Consider the following 21,504-nt stretch of genomic DNA (forward strand, 5'->3'; position numbering starts at 1 on the left):
AAACATTGATTTCAATAGAGAATTTAAAGCTGCTGCTCATTCAGAAAAAAAATCACAGAAAAGCACTGTTCATCCGGCATGTCTGGAACTTTGGTGTGCCGGACTAACAGATTCTCTGGACTATTGGATGTAACTGCCGATCTGGTATCCCAACATACTACTAACTCCCTTTTATAAGTGATAGGCAGTAAAATTATAATTTTTTTTCAGTGGACATGTACATTTGCACAAAATCGTGTGAGTATCAAGGGAACTGGGACCTTGGGGTGAAAAAGGGAGAATGGTTTTATGTTTTCAATTTCTGTAAAGTGAATTTATGCTTTTTATGTCATGAAATAATAATATGGCATTGTCAGTTCATTTCAAGTGTTTAATTGTTTCTAGTTTTCAGAAATTAGATTTAGTATTCTTGACCACTTTAACAGACAAGGTACAGCTTCACTGGCGTTCTTAGCCGTCAATGATGCTGTAGGGTGGAGATCGCTCAGTAAACTGCTGGAAATCATTTCATTGCCCACGCCTTGCTGGTTGAGTCCAGGATGCTTCAGGCCAGCAAGAATGGCCCTCCCCATTTGAATTAGGAAAATTTTAGCTTGAAGTAACTATGTGTCTGCAAGATCCAGCCACTTAAATTAAATGGAAAGGAGCAGCTATAAGGGAAAAGACACAAGTTTCAGGCAATTTATAATTCCTGATTTAATTCTATCTAATTATTGTGCTTCCATTGATTTGAGTACTTGTGATTTTAATTCTTCAAATAATTCTAAAATTAGGAAAGAATACATGAGTTTAATAGGTATGGATTAATTTTATGAATCGAACACAAACACTCTAAGTAAATGATAGCCTGTATAGCCTTGGGCATGACTTAATTAACTGTCAAAATAGTACTTTACAGAGTTGCCTCCAAGGCCCAAGTTTCTGCTGGATCTGAAGATAGTTATGCAGGAAATGCAGGTAACTTGTTGCTGCAAGGAAATTCTTGGCACTTGCTGTGTCTCCGTGTTAATTTGAAACCATGGATTGTAGCCTTAGACACCACAATCACCATATAAAGAATCAAAGCCATATACCATGAAATGTTGTGGTGCAATTGGTGAAAATCAAGTTTAGTTAAGCTTTGCACAGTCCAGTTTGGTCTAAAGTGAAATCACACTCAGGAATAAATTCACAATGGCTGAATATACCCGCATAATCTTCATGTAAAGTTATGAAGGTTATGATGTTTGGGACTGATGAAAATTTTTCCTCATCTGCAACATCTACCACCTCTTAAGGTAACCCAATAGAACAAGGCTCAATCAGACACCTTTCTGAGTAAAATGTGAGAGGTGAATGAAGCACCTATCAGTGAGCAAAGGCAAGTTGCCAAGTTAAATTTATGCCTCTTGTGGCCAAATAAAGTGGCAAACAAGTAGCCTCAATACTAATCAGCAGAGTTCCAGATTATTGTATGAAAGCCTTTGGCCATAACTCTCGGGTTGCAGGTCATTCAGTGTCAGCAGCATTAATTTGCACTTGAAAAGTCTATTATAAACTTTTGCAAATCATATAAATCTAGTTCATTCTCATGTTTATTTGTCGTCTCGCTCCCTGAATGACTCGGGAATATCTCAGGAAGGTGTTGTCCATCATCAAGGACCCCCAACATCCTGGTCATGCCCTCATGATGCTACTTTCTTGCAGGAGGTGCAGGAACCTTAAGACTCACACCTCAACAATAGTTTCTTCCCCACTGCTATCAGATTCTTGAACTAACCAGTAAAGCCCCAATTTTAACTCAGACTATATTTCACTCAACCTATGTTACTGCTGTTATGTACATAAAATGCTGGAGGAACAAGCTGCAGGTCCGACAGCACCTATGGAAATGAATAAACAGTCTACATTCCAGACCGAAACACTTCTTCAGAACTGGAAAGGAAGGTGAAAGACACCAGAATAAAAAGCTGGGTGAGAGGGAAGGAGATTAGCTTGAAGCTGTTATGTGAAGTTAGATGGGTGGGAAAGGTAAAGGGCTGAGGAAAAAGGAAATTGATAGGAGTGGAGAGTGGACCACAGGAGAAAGAGAAGAAGGAGGGGATAGGGTGGGGAAGGGAGGTGATAGGTAGGTGAGAAGCCAGAATGGGGAATGGAAGACAGGGAAGGGCGAGGGGAAGAAATTACCAGAAGGAGAAATCAATGTTCATTCCATCAGGTTGGCAGCTATCTAGATGGAATATCAGGTGTTGCTCCTCCACCCTGAGAGTGGCTTCATTGTGGCAAAAGAGAAGGTCATGGACTGACATGTCAGAAAGGGAATGGGGATAGGAATTAAAATGGATGGCCACCAGGAAATTCACCTTTGTGCAGATAGAGTGGAGGCACTCGACAAAGTGGTCTTCCATCCACGTCGGGTCCCACCAATGTAGAAGGGACCACATTGCAAGCACCGGATGCAATAGACAATCCCAACAGATTCATGGTTGAAGTATTAGCTCACCTGGAAGGACTGTTTGGGACCCTGACTGGAGGAGAGTGAGGAGGTGAATGGGCAGGTGTAGCATTTTTGTAGCTTGTAGGGATAAGTGTCAGTGGGGAGATGAGTAGGGAGGGATGAATGGACAAAGCAAATCATGAAAGGAACAATCCCTGTGAAAAGCAGAGGGTGGGGGGAGATAGTTAATGATATGCTTGGTAGTAGGATCCCTTTGGAAATGGCAAAACATGCAGAGAATAATGTGTTAGAAGTGGAGGCTCATGGGGTGGTAGGGTAAGACAAGAAGAACTCTATTTCTGTTAAGGCAGGAAGATGAGGTGAGCACGGATGTCTGGGAAAATGAAGAGATGTGGGTGAGAACAACTCAATGCTGGAGGAAGGAAAACCAGGTTATTTGAAGGAGGAGAACATCTCTGATGTCGTGGAAAAGAAATCCTCATCCTGGGAACAAAATTGGCAGAGACAAACAAACCTAGAAAAGGGAATAGGATTTTCACATGAGACAGGGTGGGAAGAGGTACCATCAAGATAGCTATGGGAATTGGTAGGTTTACAAAAGATGTTGGTAGACAGTTTGTCTGTAGAGATAGAGAACGAGAGATCGAGAAAGGGAAGGAAGGTGTCAGAAATGGACCAAGTGAATTTATGGGCAGGGTCGAAGTTGGAGGCAAAGTTGATGAAATTGACAAACTGAACAAGAGTACAAGAAGCAGTGTCAATGAGATCATGAATGTAGCGCAGGAAGAGCTGGGGCATTACCAGGGAAGGCTTGGAATATGGGCTGTTTTACGTAGCCATTGAAAAGGCAGGCATAGCTGGCAGCCATTTGGGTGTCCACAGCTACCCCTAGAGTTTGACCTGCTCCACATTGGTGAGGCCCAACATAAACTGGGGGACCTCTTTGTCGAGCACCTCCACTCCATCCGCCAAAAGTGGATTTTCTGGTGGCCAACTATTTTAATTCCTATCTCCATTCCCATTCTCACATGTCGAATCCTAATCTCCTCTTCTGCCTCGATGAGGCCACTCTCAGAATGGAGGAGCAACACCTCATATTCTGTCTGGATAGCCTCCAACCTGAAGACATGAACATTGATTTCTCCTCCCACCAATTTTTTCCCTCCCCCTTCCCTCTTCTTCTATTCCTAACTCTGGCCTCTTACCTCCTCTCAGCAGTGCCCTTCCTACTTCTCTTTCCCTCCTATGGTCCACTCTCCGCTCCTATCTGACTCCTCTTCTCCTGCCCTTTACCTTTCCCACGCAGCTGGCTTCACCTATCACCTTCTAACTTGTCCTCCTTTTCCTCCCTGTACCTTTTATTCTGGTGTCTTCTTCTTTCCTTTCCAGTCCTGAAGAAGGGTCAGACTGTTCATTCAGCTCCATAGATGCTGCCTAACCTACTGAGTTCCTACAGCGTTTTGTGTTTGTGTGTGTTGCTCTGGATTTCCAGCTACAGCTGCTTTATTTAGTTTTTCCCCCAGGTTATCAGGTTTGTAATGTACTGAGTTGCTGCTTCAGAACAAATGGACTTCATACCCTTGGTATGTAAGCCCAAGACAATAAACTGGAACATCTATCACATCAAAATGCATTTGCCTCACGCCTCTATAATGAGTATGAAACATTTTCCACTTGAGTAAGGTTTTTAGTTGTTTCTACAATTGAATCCCAAGTTAATAAATTTGGAAAAAAATATTAGTTTAATTGTACATAAACAAAATACAATGGGCTGGAGAAAACCTGATATGTAAACGCCAAGCAACTTATGATGCAGTAGTGAAAAAAAACAGAACTGAATGCCGTGGACTTGAAATATTAATACAGATTTTGGCTCCTGAAGAATTAACTTTCTCAGCATTTTTCAGTTGTGTCCTTATTTAAAAGAAAGTTTACTTTAAAAGTATTTGTTGTTTCCCTCAACAAATAATGAAGTTAGTGGGCACATGGGAGGGAATAGGTGACAGCTGGGCAAAGGGGAAATGGAAGTCATGAGAGACGTTCGATAGCTCAGTGGCTAAATGCCCTATCTTTTGAGAGGAAATACTAGATAGAACTGCATTTCCAATGTTAATATCAACAAATAATTAAAAGATAAAATATTCATAAAACATGATAACTTATCAAAATGCAGCTCAATGATCCTCTCTGATGATAGCATGAAGGGCAACTAGGGATGGGCAATAAACGCTGGCTTAGTTGGCATGAATAAATTAAAAAAAACATATAGTGGCTGCTTGGACAGGGTTGTGATGTTCCAGAATATTAGATAAATGACAAGCTCAGCAGGAAGCTCACAGAGCAACATCACCGAAGACACATCAGGCACAGGAAAAGAACTCTGGATTGAGATTCCTGTTTTTTTTCTCTTTTAACTGTCCATCGTTAAGGACCCCCATTACCTAGGTCATGCCTTGTTCTCATTGCTAGCATCAAGAAGGCGGTACAGAAGCCTGAAGCCATGCACTCAGTGATTCAGGAACAGCTTCTTCCCCTCAGCCATCCGATTTCTGAACGGAGATTGAACCCATGAACATAACCTCACTGCTTTTTATTTCTTTTTTTGCTCTACTTATTTAATTTACCTACTTAATATATACATAAAAACTTACTTTAATTCACTATTTTTTCTCTATTATTATGTACTTCATTGCCCTGCTGCCACAAGGATAACAAATCTCACGACATATGCTGGTGATATTAAACCCGATTCTGATACTAACTACTATCATGAGTTAATTTCCACTTTTAAATTAGAGCCTGAAGCACTATGTTGGTCATTTTGAATGAAGTAAGTGACTTATTGTGAGAGTGCTTAGTTATACCTCATCATGCCTTGGGCTGCAGGTTAGTAGACATCTAATGAGAATGGAGGGAAACTCAGAACCAGCCTAAACCAGGAAGCTGTAAAATTCTCTCTAGAGAACTATATGGTGCTTTCCAGTCCAAGGTATCATATCAAGTGACTATTCTGAAGCTTCAAGTTGCTTCCAGGATCTTCAGCTCACCTTGGTTGGAAAACTCCGCTCCAGGATTGTTTGCGGTGGAGAGATTTTGTTGCAGCACTGATTTGACCAACAACAGCATGGAGGCATGGTAAAAAGACCCTTCAGCCCATCATGTCCGAACCTATTTGCACTTCTAATTCTCTCGCATCTTCCCCTATCCCAACCCCGTTGGGTTAAGCTTTAAATGGAGGTGTTAATTCAATATTCATAACAGCCAACACACCCTAATGTGTGACAGGCATCAGTCCTCCAGAACTGATTTGAAGTTAGAGATGTTGCAGGGAAGGTGGCAATGTTCATCAGTCCCAGGTCTAAGCTAATCCCAACAAGTTAGTCATTAAAGGAGACTTGTTATTGTATTATTCAGAACACAAAACAATGGAGAAAGCTGATCCATTTCCCCATGGTGCTTTGCTTGGAACAAAAATGCAGCTAAACCAACAACTTACAGACTGGACAGCATGCAGGATGGCAGCAAAGTCAAGCAGGTGAACGAGTGAAAGGAAAAGAATGTTACGAAGAAAGAAAACACAACGAGAAAAGAAGAAAAAAAAGAAACAATATTAAAATGAATTCCAGACTCAGAAAATTCACAATACATTTAATACCAAACCACAGATTGTGGGCGGGAGTGAGTGAGGGAATGCAGTCTCAAATCAGTCAGTCACAAACCGTGCAAGATCTTCAGCTGCCCGCTTGAGTCATGGAGTTAATTAGAAAAGTGTACGATGATGTCGTGCCTCGGGCATCATTTTTCAAAGCCAAAAGACTAAGAGCTCATGAGTCCTGCAAGCATGAGTGAGTTATTGCATTTCCTGACACAATTGAATTAACAACTATGGAGCTCCAACATCATCCCATTCTGCAGGCATCAATGGAAAGGGGCTGATAAGATAAACAGGTTACCCTTGATATGTCACACACATTATTTTTTGTTTCACTGGTATTATCTTCACAAGATAGTAAGACCACAGTAAAATCACTATACAACACAGAAAGACCTTAAAATCTGTTATACTGAACTGTCAGAATGGGGTACTCAAGATAACGGAGCCGAAATGTTGACAATAGAATATATCATCACGCTCCTATTTAAAGATCAAGGGCTCAAACTACATGTCTGCATTATTCCCCACAACCACCAGCATCATCATACGCTGGAGTTGTGGATGCTGTGTATCTGATACTACGTGCCTGTGATGCAGCTGTGAGATATCCTTGCACTGTGTATATATGTAATTGTGCATTATGATACTAAACTCAGACTTGAACGTCTCCTACACAGACTTAAACAGGAGGAGTTCCATATAGACATAGAACCAAGGTACCTGATACCCAAGATACCACTTATCTATTTCAAACTAACTGCTGAATAGACGGAAGCAAAAGTTGCTAAAAGATTTGTGACAAGAGATCCCATGAGAGGATGCCAAATTGATACTACTGCTGGCAGTGGACAGTAGAACACTGAATTATAATTTTAGAAACTTGGTCAGAGAGTCATAGGGCCCCTTTAAATCCATGCTGAACATCAAACACACATTTATTCTGATTCATTTTATCCTTTATTTCTCTTCGTTGCCCTGCATAATTTATGCACAATCTATAATCTTTTGTTTGAACCTACATGTCTGCAATGCTGTTGCAAGGAGTTCATTGGACTTGTACCCCACCATAATAATGCACGTAACAATAAATGACTTGAATTTATTCTCCCAATATTCCCATTGATTCCCTCAAGATTCTACCTCTCAACCTTTTGCATTTCCCAGTTAGCCTCTTGGAATAACATTTGTCTAAATCTAGGCTTTCTTCAAATATAGATGTTGGAAAGTTAAAATCTGTGTTAAATCCCCTTAACCAGCTCTGTACATCCACACTGACATGATCCCAAATTGTCATGAGATGCCAAGGCAAGCCACTGGGTGGAGCAGCCAACACCGGTTTGGCAGCAGTCCCCTGTCAATTAAAGCCCGTGATCTCCAAGGAATCGTGCTATTTTATGCTGCACTAATGACAGTACATTTATTCTAAGAATGATTCCTGCCTCGTGTCACAGACATTACTTCAGTTCACCCGGCATCTTTCAATGTAAAATTACCAAGTTTATATAAACGAGTTAATTGACTCTTGAATATTGTTTTTCTAGCATTCTGTGTTGCATTTCTTACTAAACTTCAATGCTAATTAATTACCTATTTGTGAAATTATTGCTCTGTGGAGACTTTTTTTTCCCAAAAAAAAGTTTTGAATTTACAGGAGCATGCAGGAATATATCAAGTCTGCAAACATTGAATCTTAAGTTTGTGATGAGCACAAGACTGGAACAGAAAATACACAGTACTGAAAACAATTAAACAAGAATATAAAGCAGAATAACCTGCTGATATTTACTGCTAGCAACCAATGCACATAACCAGGAAAATAAATGAGGGCACCAACATGTAACAAACTATCAGTCCACAATCACCCCAGAGTAATAGCTTTTCATCATTATAATATTCCTTATAATATTCCCACTTGGATAATGATTATAAAATGTTTGTTGTTTTTTGCTGCATCACTGACTCCTTAATCAAAATAATATTTCACCACCTACCTTGGAGTATTTGGTACCTGTAATTAAATTCAACATAATGGTGAAAAAAGAGCAAATTAAATCATGGAAAATAAAAGCTTGCTCCCAAGCTAACAAAAACGTTGCATCTTTCAGCATTTTATATTAATTAAGATTGGTTCTCAGCACTTGACTACTGTGTTCTGAAGGACACACGTGTCACTCAATAACTTCAGCCTCAATAAATTCAGTCAAAGCTGCTGTTGAGTGGCAGGATGAGCTTTCTATTCTGACACATTACTGTGAATACATACACAGCTGGGGTTCCAATCCATGAAATCAGACTTTCCAAACCAAAATTCAGTTTTGGAAAAGAGCCTCCCTGGGATTTTGTTTGGGAAATGCTGCCACACCTTTGCTAAATATAAAATAAAACCTGCACTCAAGCTAAATGCCTAAATTGTACCCAATGCCCCCCTTTGGTGCAGTTCCTCAGATCAACAGCACACAATTTCATGACAGTTAACAACTTTGGTTCATTTGTTTAAAGGTCCTCTCATCACCAATAACTAATCTGTTCCAGGACATGTCAACTCAATTTGGAAAGGTGAGACCAGTACAGTCATGACTGAATAATCATCATGCAAAAATATTCTGCAAGTTCAAGTTTAGGTTATTCTACTATCTCCTTAACGTATTCTGATCTCTCACTGGCTTGTAAAGACCCTTAAATCATGACCCCTCAGCCCTCAGGTTGCAATCAGCCTCTACGTTGTTATTACGATCGAAGTAACAATGCACAAGAGTTAAAGTCACCACGGATGCTAAAAGCCAGTCAATCCTACCCTTTTTGACCCTAACCCTCAACCACTTAGCTTTGCAATTTATTTTCCTTCACCGGACAGTAGCGCTATTGGTAACTTCCACTGTGCACAACCAGCCTTTAAGACGGGGAACAATGTTGACATTAGAGTCTATGAAAAATTAAAGAGGGCTTGCAACCAATTTACTGCCAGCCCCACCAAATGACAACTCCAATTGTGAATAAAGGATAGGGGATACTGATCCAGATAGTGGAGCAGATTTTCATCTTAACAGCATTAACTATGCTCATCTGTAAAGTCCACAGGCAAAAAATGTCCCAGCCATTTCTTCTACAGCTCTGTTCCCCTTTGCTGTTTAACCATACATGTTTCCACGATGAAAGCACCAAATTCTTTGCCACAGACGGCTGTGGAGGCCAAGTCTATATGCATATTTAAGGCAGAAGCTGATAGATTCTTGACTAGTCAGTGCATGAAGGGATATAGGGAGCAGGCAGGAGATTGGGGCTGAGGAGAAAAATGGATCAGCCATGTTGAAATGGCACAGCAGACTCAATGGGCCAAATGGCCTAATTTTGTTGCTATGTTTTATAGTCTTGAAAAGCTGCAAACATATTGCTGAGTAAGGAAATGCTAAGTCACAATCAGGAAGAGGGTAAATTAACATTTTCCCCTCCTACTAGAATAAAAGATAAGGCTAACAGGTTTAGGGAACCTTGTTTCTTGAGGGATATTGAGACCCTGGTAAAGAAAAAGCAGCATACATCAGGTATAGGCTGTTAGAATAAAATGAGGCACTTGAGGAATATAAGAAAACATTTTAAGAGAGAACTAAGGAGGTCTAAAAGAGGACATGAAGTTGCTCTGGCAGACAAGGTGAAAGCGAACCTCAAGTGTGTTTATAGCTATATTAAGGGTGAAAACAAATACCAAGGGACAAAATTACTCCTTTTGTAGATCATTTTGGTCATCAATGCATGGATCCAAAGGAGACAGGGGAGATCTTAAATACATTTTTCATATATGTATTCACAAAGGAGACAAACAGAGACTAAAGAATTGAAGCAAATGAGTCATGAGGTCATGGACCACATTCCAGATTATGGAAGAGGAAGTGCTGGCTCCAACAAACTTTGATCCAACAAAGTGTCCCCTCAAACCCTGTGACAGATAAGTACATTAATTGCAGGGGCTCTGGCAGAGGTATTTAAAAAAGATGTGCCGGAGGATTGGGGGATACCTAATGTTTGCTCCATTGTTAAGAAAGGCTTTAAGAACAAGCTGACAAATTATAGGCCAGTGAGCCTGCTATCAATCATGGGCAAATTACTGAAAGGTATTCTAAGGTGCAGCATATATGTCAATTATGGGCATTCAACATGTCATTATGAGTGGTAGGTCATGTCTAGCCATTCTTTTCAAAGATATTACCAAGGAGCTTCATATAGGAAAGGCAGTGACATTGTCTACATGGGAGTCTGGTCCAGAAGATTAAGTTAGTTGGCATTCTGGATCAAGTATTCAATTGGATCCAACAATGGCTTAGTAGGAGAATACAGACAGTGGTAATAGATGGTCATCTCTCACTGACTGCAGGCCTGTGACCAGGTTATGTGGTGCAGGGATCAGTGCTGAGTCCATTGTTATCATCCACATTTATAATTCAGATAAACTGTAACAGCAAAATTGGGACTGTAATTGACAGCAAGGATGGCTATCAAAGCTTGCAGTGTGATCTTCACCAGATGGAAAAATGGGCTGATAAATGGCAGATAGAATTTATAGCAATCAATTGTGAAGTGTTAGACTTCGGGAGGACAAAATTCACACAGTGAATGGCAGGGCTCTGAGATGTACTATACAACAAAGGGACCTGGGAATACAGAGCCATAATTCCTTGAAAGTGGCATCATAATAGATAGGGTTGTAAAGAGAGCTTTTAACACATTTGCCATATAAATCATTGACCACAGGAGAAGGGATTTTGTGTTGAAGTTGTATGTGGCATTGGTGAGGTTGAACTTAAGAGTGTTATGCACACTTCTGGTCACTTAATGAGACGAAAGATATCAATAAACTTGGAAGTACGGAGAGAATTTACAAGGACTCGGTCGGGACTAGAGGATCCAAGTTATAAAGAAAGGATGAATAGGATAGTACTTTATTCCCTGGAGGTGGGAGAGTAAGGGAAGATCTTTTCAAAGTATACAAGATTATGAGGGGTTTAGAGAAGGTAAATGAAAATAGGCTTTTTCCACTGAAGTTGGGTGAAACTGGAACTAGAGGTCATAGGTTTAGGGCAGGAGTTCCCAGCCTAGGGTCTACGGACCCTGGTTAATGGTAGGAGTTCATGGCATAAAAAAGGTTACAAAATCCCTAATTTAGGGTGAAGGGTGAAATATTTAAGGGAAATTTGAGGGGAATCTCCTTCACTCAGAGGGAGGTGTGAAACGAGCTGCCAATGGCAGTGATAGATGTGAGTTCAAATGTAACACTTAAGAGAAGCTTGAACAGCAGTGAGAATGGCATGGGTTTGGAGGGATGTGATCCGGGTACGTAGATCAGACAAACCAATAGATCAGGTCTGCACGGCATTGATGGGCTGGAAGTCCTGTCTCTGTGCTGTGGTACTCAGACCTACACCTGAAATGGAAGTGATAAACCTGCAGCGAAGATGCTGGAGTCAATTATAAAAGACGAAATAGCGGCATATTTGGATTAGCAGTAGCAAGATAGGTCCGAGTCAGCGTGGATTTACGAAGGGGAGATCATGCTTGACTAATCTTCTGGAATTTTTTGAGGACGTAACTATGAAAATGGACATGGGAAAGCCAGTGGATGTAGTGTACCTGGACTTTCAGAAGCCTTTGGCAAGGTCCCACATAGGAGGTTAGTGGGCAAAATTAGAACACATGGTATTGGGGGTAGGGTACTGAAATGGATAGAAAATTGGTTGGCAGACAGGAAACAAAGAGTAGGGATTAACGGGTCCTTTTCAGAATGGCAGGCAGTGACTAGTGGGGTACCGCAAGGTTCGGTGCTGGGACCGCGGCTACTTACAATATACATTAATGATTTAGATGAAGGAGTTAAAAGTAACATTAGTAAATTTGCAGATGACACAAAGTTGGGTGACAGTGTGAAATGTGAGGAGGATGTTATGAGAATCCAGGGTGACTTGGACGGGTTGGGTGAGTGGGCAGATGCAGTTTAATGTGGATAACTGTGAGGTTATCCACTTTGGTGACAAGAACAGGAAGGCAGATTGCTATCTGAATGGTGTCAAGTTAGGAAAAGGGGAAGTACAACGAGAGCTGGATGTCCTTATTCATCAGTCACTGAAAGTAAGCATGCAGGTACAGCAGGCAGTGAAGAAAGCTAATGGCATGTTGGCCTTCATAACAAGGGGAGTTGAGTATAGGAGCAAAGAGGTCCTTCTGCAGTTATACAAGGCCCTGGTGAGACCCTATCTGGAGTACTTTGTGCAGTTTTGGCCTCCAAATTTGAGGAAGGACATTCTTGCTATGGAGGGAGTGCAGCGTTGGTTCACTGGGTTAATTCCAGTGATGGCGGGAATGTCATATGTTGAAAGATTGAAGCAACTAGACTTGTATACACTGGAATTTCGAAGGATGAGAGGGGATCTGATTGAAACATATAAGATTATTAAGGGATTGGACACACTAGAGGCAGGAAACGTGTTCCCAATGTTGGGGGAGTCCAGATCCAGAGGTCACAGTTTAAGAATAAGGGGTAGACCATTTAGAATGGAGTTGAGGAAAAACTTTTTCACACAGAGGGTTGTGGATCTGTGGAATGCTCTGTCTCAGAAGGCAGTGGAGGCCAATTCTCTGGATTCTTTCAAGAAAGAGTTAGATAGAGCTCTCAATGATAGCGGAGTCAAGGGATATGGGGGGAAGGCAGGAACAGGGTACTGATAGTGGATGATCAACCATGATCACAGGGAATGGCAGTGCTGACTCGAAGGGCCGAATGGCCTACTCCTGCACCTATTGTCTGTTGTCTACTGAAACAATACAACAAATCACTAAAAGACACTTGAATGCTTGATGAGTCTGCCAGTCTGGATAATTCCATAACTCTACAGACTATGTCTTAACCATATAACCATATACTTAAATCCCTTAAAGACAGGAGGCTATGACCTAGTGAAGACTTTTAAAAACATAATGGGCAAAAGGAAGCTCCAAAACAAGACTTGATAAAATTAGTCATTAATAAGTGCAATACTGAAGGAATTCAGCTACTTTACTGAATGGTTAGAATGTAGAATGCGAAACAATAGCGCAGGTGGGTTTAAAGGGATACTGTCATGAAGTTAATCAGGTTTAGAAGAGGCTCATGTGATGCACAAAAGCTAGACAGCACTTAAGCAAATGGACAAATTTTTGTGTGCAAGTTGCATATAATTCCTTATAACTAACACCACAGTCTTAAGTTTTATGATCTGTGGTAGGCAACACTGAATTCAGTGATTCAACAAAAGTATCATTTCTATAAGCTGACTGCTGTATGTAGGCCACAGAGGTGTTAATCAGGATGAAGTCCTCTGGGATTTTCCATTACAAGAAAATCTAAAATTCACATTCCAAGGCTTCAGGTTCAATGGATCACCGAGGGGCCAGGTGTTCCTGTTTCAAAATACAGTGGATTCCACTTAATTGGGACACATCAGAGGCGGCACATCTTGGCCCAATTAAGAAGCTGTCCCAATTAGTCAAAGTTTCATGGAAATAGTTAAAAAGTTATTAAAAAATTACAAACTATCAACTTATGGAGTAACAAAATTTGGATTTAAATGAAATAGAGAACAAATTAGAACACTACTAATACTACCACAGTACTATAAAACTGTGTAGTTATCAATGGAGGAAATCATCCATTGTACACTGCTGTGTTCTTTTGATTGACAGTAAATGAACAAAATCAGTGCAGACACCTAGGCCTGCCTTTATACAGTATAATGCTTTTGACAATTGCAACCTCCAAAGCTTCATTTTCATTGCAAGATTCAAGATAATTTGGAGGTATCAAAAACTGTTTACAGTTCCTAACCTTCTGAAGTAGTGAAATTGTTTCATTTTCATTCCTAGTCGTTTCTGGCATCTCCAAGCCTGAATATTTGAAACTGTGGTGAGCATAATAGTTCAGAATTGTCTTACTGCTTACTTCTTGCCAACTATCAGTGACAAGATTCACTGCTTTTTGAACACAAACACATACAACTGGTGCTATTTAAAACCTGTTCACTCTAAGAGCAGTATAGTGTCTAACGGCCTTGCACATGTACGTGACTGAACCCAATTAGAACCTATTTTCTTGATTAGTTATTGTCCTTTAAGAGGTGTCCCAAATAAGCAGCTACCCAATTAATTGATAGCCCAGTTAACCCGAATCCATAATATTTTCACCTGACCCATGCTCAGGATGAACTTCACGAGGGCGAGTAATCTGTTCTCATTCGGAACAAGTTACTTGGTAGGATACTTGAAATGGGTGACAATATGTTGCTCAACTGTGGAGATCAAACAAAATGAACTGATTTCTTGCTCCCCAACTACTCCTTCGCTACATAGACGGCTGCGTTGATGCTGCTTCATGCAATTTCATCGACTTTGCCTCCAACTTCCACCCTGTCTTTAAAATTCTCTTGGTCCATTTCTGACAGCTCCCTCCTCTTTCGCAATCTCTCTGTCTCCATCTCTGGAGACAAACCGTCTACTGACATCTTTTATAAGCCTACCAATTCCGACAGCTATCTTGACTATACCTCTTCCCCTCCTGTCACCTGTAAAAATGCTATTCCCTTTTCTCATTTCCTTCATCTCTCCCACATCTGTTCCCAGGATGAGGCTTTCCTTTCCAGGACATCAGAGAAGACCTACTCCTTCAAAGAATATTGATGCTGCCTTCACCGGCATCCCCTCCATTGCCCGGGCATCCGCGCTCACTCCAGCCTCTTTAACAGGGACAGAGCTCATCTTCTCCTAACCTACCACCCCAAGAGCCTCTGCACGCAACACATCATTCTCTATAACTTCCAACATCTCCTAAGGGAGCCAACCACCAAACACATTTTTACCATCCCCACCCTACCCCATTCTCTGCTTTCTGCAGGGATCGCTCCCTGTGATTTCCTGATCCAATCATCCCTCCCCACTAATCTCCCACCTAGAACTTATCCCTGTAAGTGGCCAAGGTGCTACATCTGCCAATTCACTTGCTCCCTCACCTCCTGAATGGATGTGAGTCAACACATTACTGGTCAGTCTGTTAGCGTCATCAATTGCATCCAGTGTGGCCTCCTCTACACTGGTGAGACCCATTGTAAACTGGGGGACTACTATGTCGAGTACCTCCACTCCATCTACCAAAATCAGAATTTCTCAATGGCAAACTATTTTAATTCCTATTCTTATTCCAACATGTTGGTCTGTAGCCTCCTTTTGTGTCACAACCAGGCCACTCTCCGAGTGAAGGAGCAACACCTCATATTCCGTCTGGGCAGCCTCCAACCTAATTACATGAGCATCAGTTTCGCTTTCCGATAATTTTTTCCCCTCCCCTTCCCTTTTTATTCTATTTCCCACTCTGGCCTTTTACCTCTCCTCACTTGCCTATCATCTCCCCCGGTGCTTCACATTTGTACTTTCCTCCCATGGTCCACTCTCCTCTTCTATCAGATTCCTTCCTCTCCAGCCCTTTATCTTTCCCACCTACCTGGCTTCACCTATCACATTCTAACTATCCTTCTTCCCCTCCTCTCCACCTTTTTATTCCAACATTTTTCCCCTTCCTTTGCAGTCCTGAAGAAGGGTCTCCGCCCAAAACATTGACTGTTTATTCATTTCCATAGACGCTGCCTGATCTGCTGAGTTCTTCTAGCGTTTTGTGTGTGTTGAAGCCGATTCCTTGGAATGGCTGATATTAATGCACAAAGACATATGCAGAATAAATGGCTGATTTTCATCTGTCAAACAAGATATTTCTGAGATTCGTGAGTAAAGAATACAATGTTCTTTCACATTGTTCCACCATAATAAGTTTTGCAGTCATGGAGTCAAATGCACCAAAAACAGGTACTTCAATGCATTGTGCCCATTCATTTTTGCCTACCTACACTATACCCATCTTCCTGCATGAGGACCAAATCGTATAATGTGTTGCCTATTCAATAACTATCTAAATACCTCCTAAACCTAGTGATTGTATCTAACTCCACCAGCTCCTCTGGCAGCATGTCCCAGATATCAACCCTTCTGTGTATAAAGATCTTACCTCTCAGATCCCCTTTAAATCTCCTTCCTCTCAGCTTCAACCAATCCCTTGTTTTCCAAATCCTTACCATAATGCCATCTAATGCTGTCTTCTGGACAAAAGCCTATCAGGTCCCAGATTACTATCCCAAGAACTGAATTATCGTTTTGTAATCACCACCACTGTCCATTAGCTAAGGTTTAGAATTACAAGACCTATCAGACAGGGATTGATGCTTGTTCTTGTCATTGATGTCCTCATTGAGATTAGTTCTGAGATTTTCCTTCTAATCAATTTAATTAAATTGTCTGCTATAAATTACCTGTTATTTTCATTGCAAAGTATTAAATAATCAAAATTTAGCAGAGCACAGGATAAGATCAATCACATTACTTTAAACTCACCAGTTAACTTTTTGTACTCTGGTTAAACAAATGGAACTTTTATCATTTTTAGGCACACCATCAACAATAGCAAGTTGAGATATGGTATAGTTTATTGCACATGACACTGAATCTGCTCTAACCAATGAATTGTCCCATCCCAATCTCAGTAGAACATTTTCTATCTGCACAAATGCTTGATATTTTCCTCCCCTTTCCCTTGACTTCTACTGCATGACTCACTGCCCAGATTGGCAAAGCACCACCAATTACTGAATCTTTTCAGGACAGTTTCCCCAAGGTCAGCTAAATGTAATTTATTCTGGGAACCATCTGTAAAAACGCTTAATTTTTCAACACTTAAAAGGATGGCAGGACTGATACACGTAATGGCCTTATGAACACCTCTGTGGTTCCCATCTCCTGTGCTGCAGCCAGTAGAGCTGCTATCTCACAGCCTCTCGACACCAGAGACCTAGTTTCAACCCTGACTGCGGCAGATGTCTGTGTGGGGTTTGCACACTCTCCCTGTTACTAAGCATGCTTACTCTGGGTGCTCTGGTTTGCTCCCAGATCCCAGTGACATGCAGATTGATAGTTTTATTGGCACATCAGGTTGTCCCCCCCCCAGTGTGTGGGTCAACAGTGGAATATGTGTGTGTGGGGGGGGGGTGGGGGGGTGCTGATAAGAATATGGGGGGAAAATAAAAAATGGGATTAATATAAGATTGGTGGAAGTGGTTGGTTAGTGGTCAGAAGTGACAGAGAGATCCAAAGGGCCAGTTTCTGTGCTATATCTGTCTGTGACTATGACTCTACCTTGTGATTTTGACTGGTAACTTTGAAGATATTATGTGAAGTTTAGTCTTTTTGTTGGACAGAATCAACTCGGGCACAGCTGATGTCCAGGAAGTAGCTGCTAACCGAACAGGCCAACTGAATATTCACTGTCACTTCCTCACACTTTGTGCTTTTCACTTGCATCGCACATTCCTGCCCACTGCCCCGCGACGTTTACTCCACTCTCCGCAGCACCGAGGCAGAGGCCTGTTCCGGCTCCTCCAGGCTTCGCGTCTGCGAGCTTCACTTCGATTTGCCCCGCTGTGAGATGAACTGAGGCTGAGGGCCTGCTCTGGGCTCTGTGTCCATCAACTCACTTTAGTTCTGAATGTTGTTGCTTGCTTTTATTGCTGGCACAATTTGTGTTTTCTCCTCCCTCTCTCTACACATTGGGTGTTTGTTAGTCTCTTTTTTAAAAAAATGGTTCTTTCTGGTCTCTTGTTTTGTGGGTGTCTGTAAGGAGTCGAACCTCAAGGTTGGATAAATATATACTTTGATGATAAATCAACCTTAAACTTCTGAACAAATAGAATGGTGGTGCAGTCAGTGCTCCAGCAAACAGTGTTCAACCCCAACCTCAGCTGCTGGTTATCTGTTGTTTCAACATTCTTTCCAGGACTTCATGGGTTTCTGCCGGGTGCTCCAGCTTCCCCCTACATTCCAAAATGTGCAGTTTAATTAAACGTGCTGGCAACCAGAAACTACTCTTTCACGTGCACGAGTGGCAAAGTAAGTCAAAGCAGAGTTATGGATGTTGTGAGAGAGAACATGTTGCAAAACTACAAGGAAATAAGGAGGGGAGTCATGGGCCTGATAAGATTACTCTGCTAAGAACAAATCAGAACTCAATGGCCTGAGCGGCCTCATACATTCCTAATATATGCAATGCTCAACTTAATTGTCAGAACTGTTCATCATATAGCAGACCACAAGATTAGTTTCTGCACTGTGGTCTGTTCTTTGATAATTAGAAATATTAATAAAAATGTTGATAACTCAACTAATTAACACCTCAAAAATCATAATATAGAATTTAGGTTAAATGAACTTAAATATATAAAAGTAATGTTAGATATATGATTTCTTTAAGAATTTGAATTCTTCATCTATCTGAAAACAGATAGAATCTTTGTTATGCCATGGACCAATATCATTAAGCAAGGGGTCCATGGACCCCTGGTTGGGAACCTCTAAGAAGCCTGTATTGGCTTCTACATGTCCACTAAAATAGAGTTTTGAACTTTGTAACATAAAATTAATCGGCTGATTTGAGAGTGGATAGAGAGAATCATCTCTTCATTCAAGATGTGCAGAAATAACAATTTCATCCACATATTCTGTACCCATCCTCCTCAAAATGATCATGTGCATAAAATATCCCCTAGTTGCTAACAAGCATGTAATTAATTCCCTAATTGATTCTCTGTAATTGGCTCTATTTTCCTACAGTATCAAATGTTTGAAGAGTGTCTGCAGAAGATCATTACTGAAGCAGTGAACTGGTTAATAGTTTCTGGCTGAAGCCCATTCAACTCAAAGGGCAACTACCTAACAAGCTTTTATCTCCAGTATGGAAAATCAACAAACAATTATTTTACCAAAGTACTATTGCTACTGTGTTTTGGGTACTGGACTGTAAGTGAAAACAAAAACCAGTCAGTCTCCTCACTCACATATCAAATGTACACTTTTGGGTAATGACATCAAGAGGCTGCTTTGAAAACAAGTTAAGAGAATTAACAGCTTGCAGTTAAGGTCAATTTGATCTTCTAGAATTTGTTTCAAATGTCATAAGGGATCAGCGAGGATTTTTTCAATTTTTCCTCTATTGGCCCCGAGTTTCACTCTAGTTCTTTGCTTTATTTGTAGGATCACTGGTTGCAAAGGGAGTCTAAAATGTTTAGCCACTATGCTCTACCAACAAGAGTATGGGACAGATTGAATAGCTGGCCTTTACATGTCTATTATTTTTTCCTGATCTATTGTTCATCTAAAAGGCTTGTGCATAGCCACTTCAACAAACACACAGAGCTACCATTGCCTGGGGGAAAATACCAGATTAATTGATCATTGTAAACTGTCCCGTGATTAAACTAGGGTTAAATCAGGGATCATTGCGTGACGCAGCTTGAAGGGCTGGATGGGTTTGTTCCACGCTGTATCTCAATCAATCAATAAATAGAATTAGCCAAAATGTAGCAATTTTCTTGCAAATAGATAAACAAAAGTAAAGGATGAACATCGGTCCTCAAAGTTGGGTTCACACTAGAACAGGAACTAAACAGGCCAGCAACAGCTGACTGAAGGTGGGTTGCTTGATGGTTAAATATTGTGAAGTTTGTTTCTGGACATTAAATGAGGACTACATCATGCTCTACCCACATCCATCAAGTGAAAAGCCTTATCAGGTGCACCAAGGTAACAAGATGTTCTGATGTTCAATGAGGCTTAAAGACATACAACGGCAAAGAAGAATAGTATTATTAGCAATGCCCAATTTCATTTCAACATGATCATCTCCATTTGAGTCATCTATGTTAATGATTTACTAATCTGACATTTCCATTTACAAATAACGCTTCAGGAATCACTTATAGATTCTCCCCGCTCCTGGTAAGATCAACTGTTCAATGACAGGTTTACTTCCAGAGCTACTTGTGTTTACAATTAGATTTCCATCAAACTCCAAAGCACTACATTAGATCTTTCACATCATGACTTCATTGGCACAGCTATCATCACATATTGTCCCAATTGTGACCAGATACTCTAAATACTATACCTTCTTTGACAGGAATCGTTGGTTTCTTCTGACGTAGTCCCAGCAAAATGAAGAAAAGAACCAACGGTATGAAGATCTCGAATGCCAAAACCCACTGTGAACAAACAGTAAAGGAAAGAAATTTAGTAAGGAAAAGGTTACACAAAGCAAATCAGCTAATTCTAAAACTTACATTAAAAGCTCTTTCATGACAGCTCAATGACAATATGCATAACTCTTGACTCTTTTCGCTGGTAAATGGGTCCAGCTTGGATGGGACATCTTAGCATGAATCAGTTGGGCTGGAGGGTCTCTTACTGTGCTGTGAGACTCATTGAATCCATACTCACTCTCAGTCGTACCACTAAATGGCAAAGCTACGATTAGGAAGTCAAACATAATTACTTCCCAAATCCCCAACAAACCTCTTGTCAACACCCATATCATCACCCACGCAGCACCACCTCCCCACCTTCAAAACACCAACTATCATCATGGTTGAGGAATAATCTTTGCAAATTTCCGGAAAGAACTAACAATACGTCAGCTTGTAGTCGAAGGATTCACCACGGATGCTACCTAGCCCGCTGAATATATATTTTTTTACATTTCTGTTTGATTTTGTTTCACAGTGAAATACTTAATGGCCCTGTCAGCATTCTACTACATCACCCAAACTTAAATCCCATCTGCCATTTCTTTGCCCGTTCTCCTAATATCTAGGTCCACTACAGCCTCTCTGCTTCCTCAAAACTACCTGCCCTTCCACCTACCTTCATACCATCTACAAACTTTGCAACAAAGCCATCAATTCCATCATCCAAATCATTGACATATAATGTAAAAAGAGTCAGTCCCAACACAAGACCCCTGTAAAACACCACTAATCATCGGCAGCCAGCCTTTATTCCCACTCTTTTGGAATTTTCCAATCTTCCAGAACCATACCAGAATCGAGTGATTCTTGAAAGATCATTACTAATACATCCATGATCTGTTCAGCCACCTTTTCAGAGCCCTGGCATGTACACCATCTGGCTTACCTACCATCAAAGTTTTCAGTTTCCCAAGAACTTTCTCTAATAGTCTTGAAGACTATTACTTGTGTTTTCCTCTTACCACCATTCACTGCCCACACTTCAGAAGATGTCAATACATGCCTGCTCTGTGACACCATGTAGAAGGACCTCACAAGCATAAACACTTATTAGCAGTTTGCAAACAACACAAAAGAAGCTGCAAGTACAGCAGCATAAGGAAATAAGTCAAATTGACAAATTAAACAGCATCAATAAAATGCATAAAATGCCACACCTATTAGGATAATTAAACCAGAAATGTCCAATAAGTACACAGTGAGTTGAGTGAATAGTGGAA

The 21,504-nt window shown here is 40.8% G+C and overlaps 1 protein-coding gene across 2 annotated transcripts in view; it reads right to left on the bottom strand.

Moving 5' to 3' along the window:
* The window catches only part of abca2 (ATP-binding cassette, sub-family A (ABC1), member 2), a 583,930-nt gene that overhangs the window by 375,807 nt on the left and 186,619 nt on the right, over positions 1-21,504 (bottom strand). For both annotated transcript variants that reach the window (XM_063073801.1, XM_063073800.1), the window contains exon 2: positions 20,149-20,242. In XM_063073801.1, coding sequence (XP_062929871.1) covers positions 20,149-20,242 — 94 coding nt within the window. The remainder of the gene's footprint in view (positions 1-20,148; positions 20,243-21,504) is intronic.

The sequence above is a fragment of the Mobula hypostoma genome, chromosome 21, assembly GCF_963921235.1.
Source record: "Mobula hypostoma chromosome 21, sMobHyp1.1, whole genome shotgun sequence".
NCBI lineage: Eukaryota > Metazoa > Chordata > Chondrichthyes > Myliobatiformes > Myliobatidae > Mobula > Mobula hypostoma.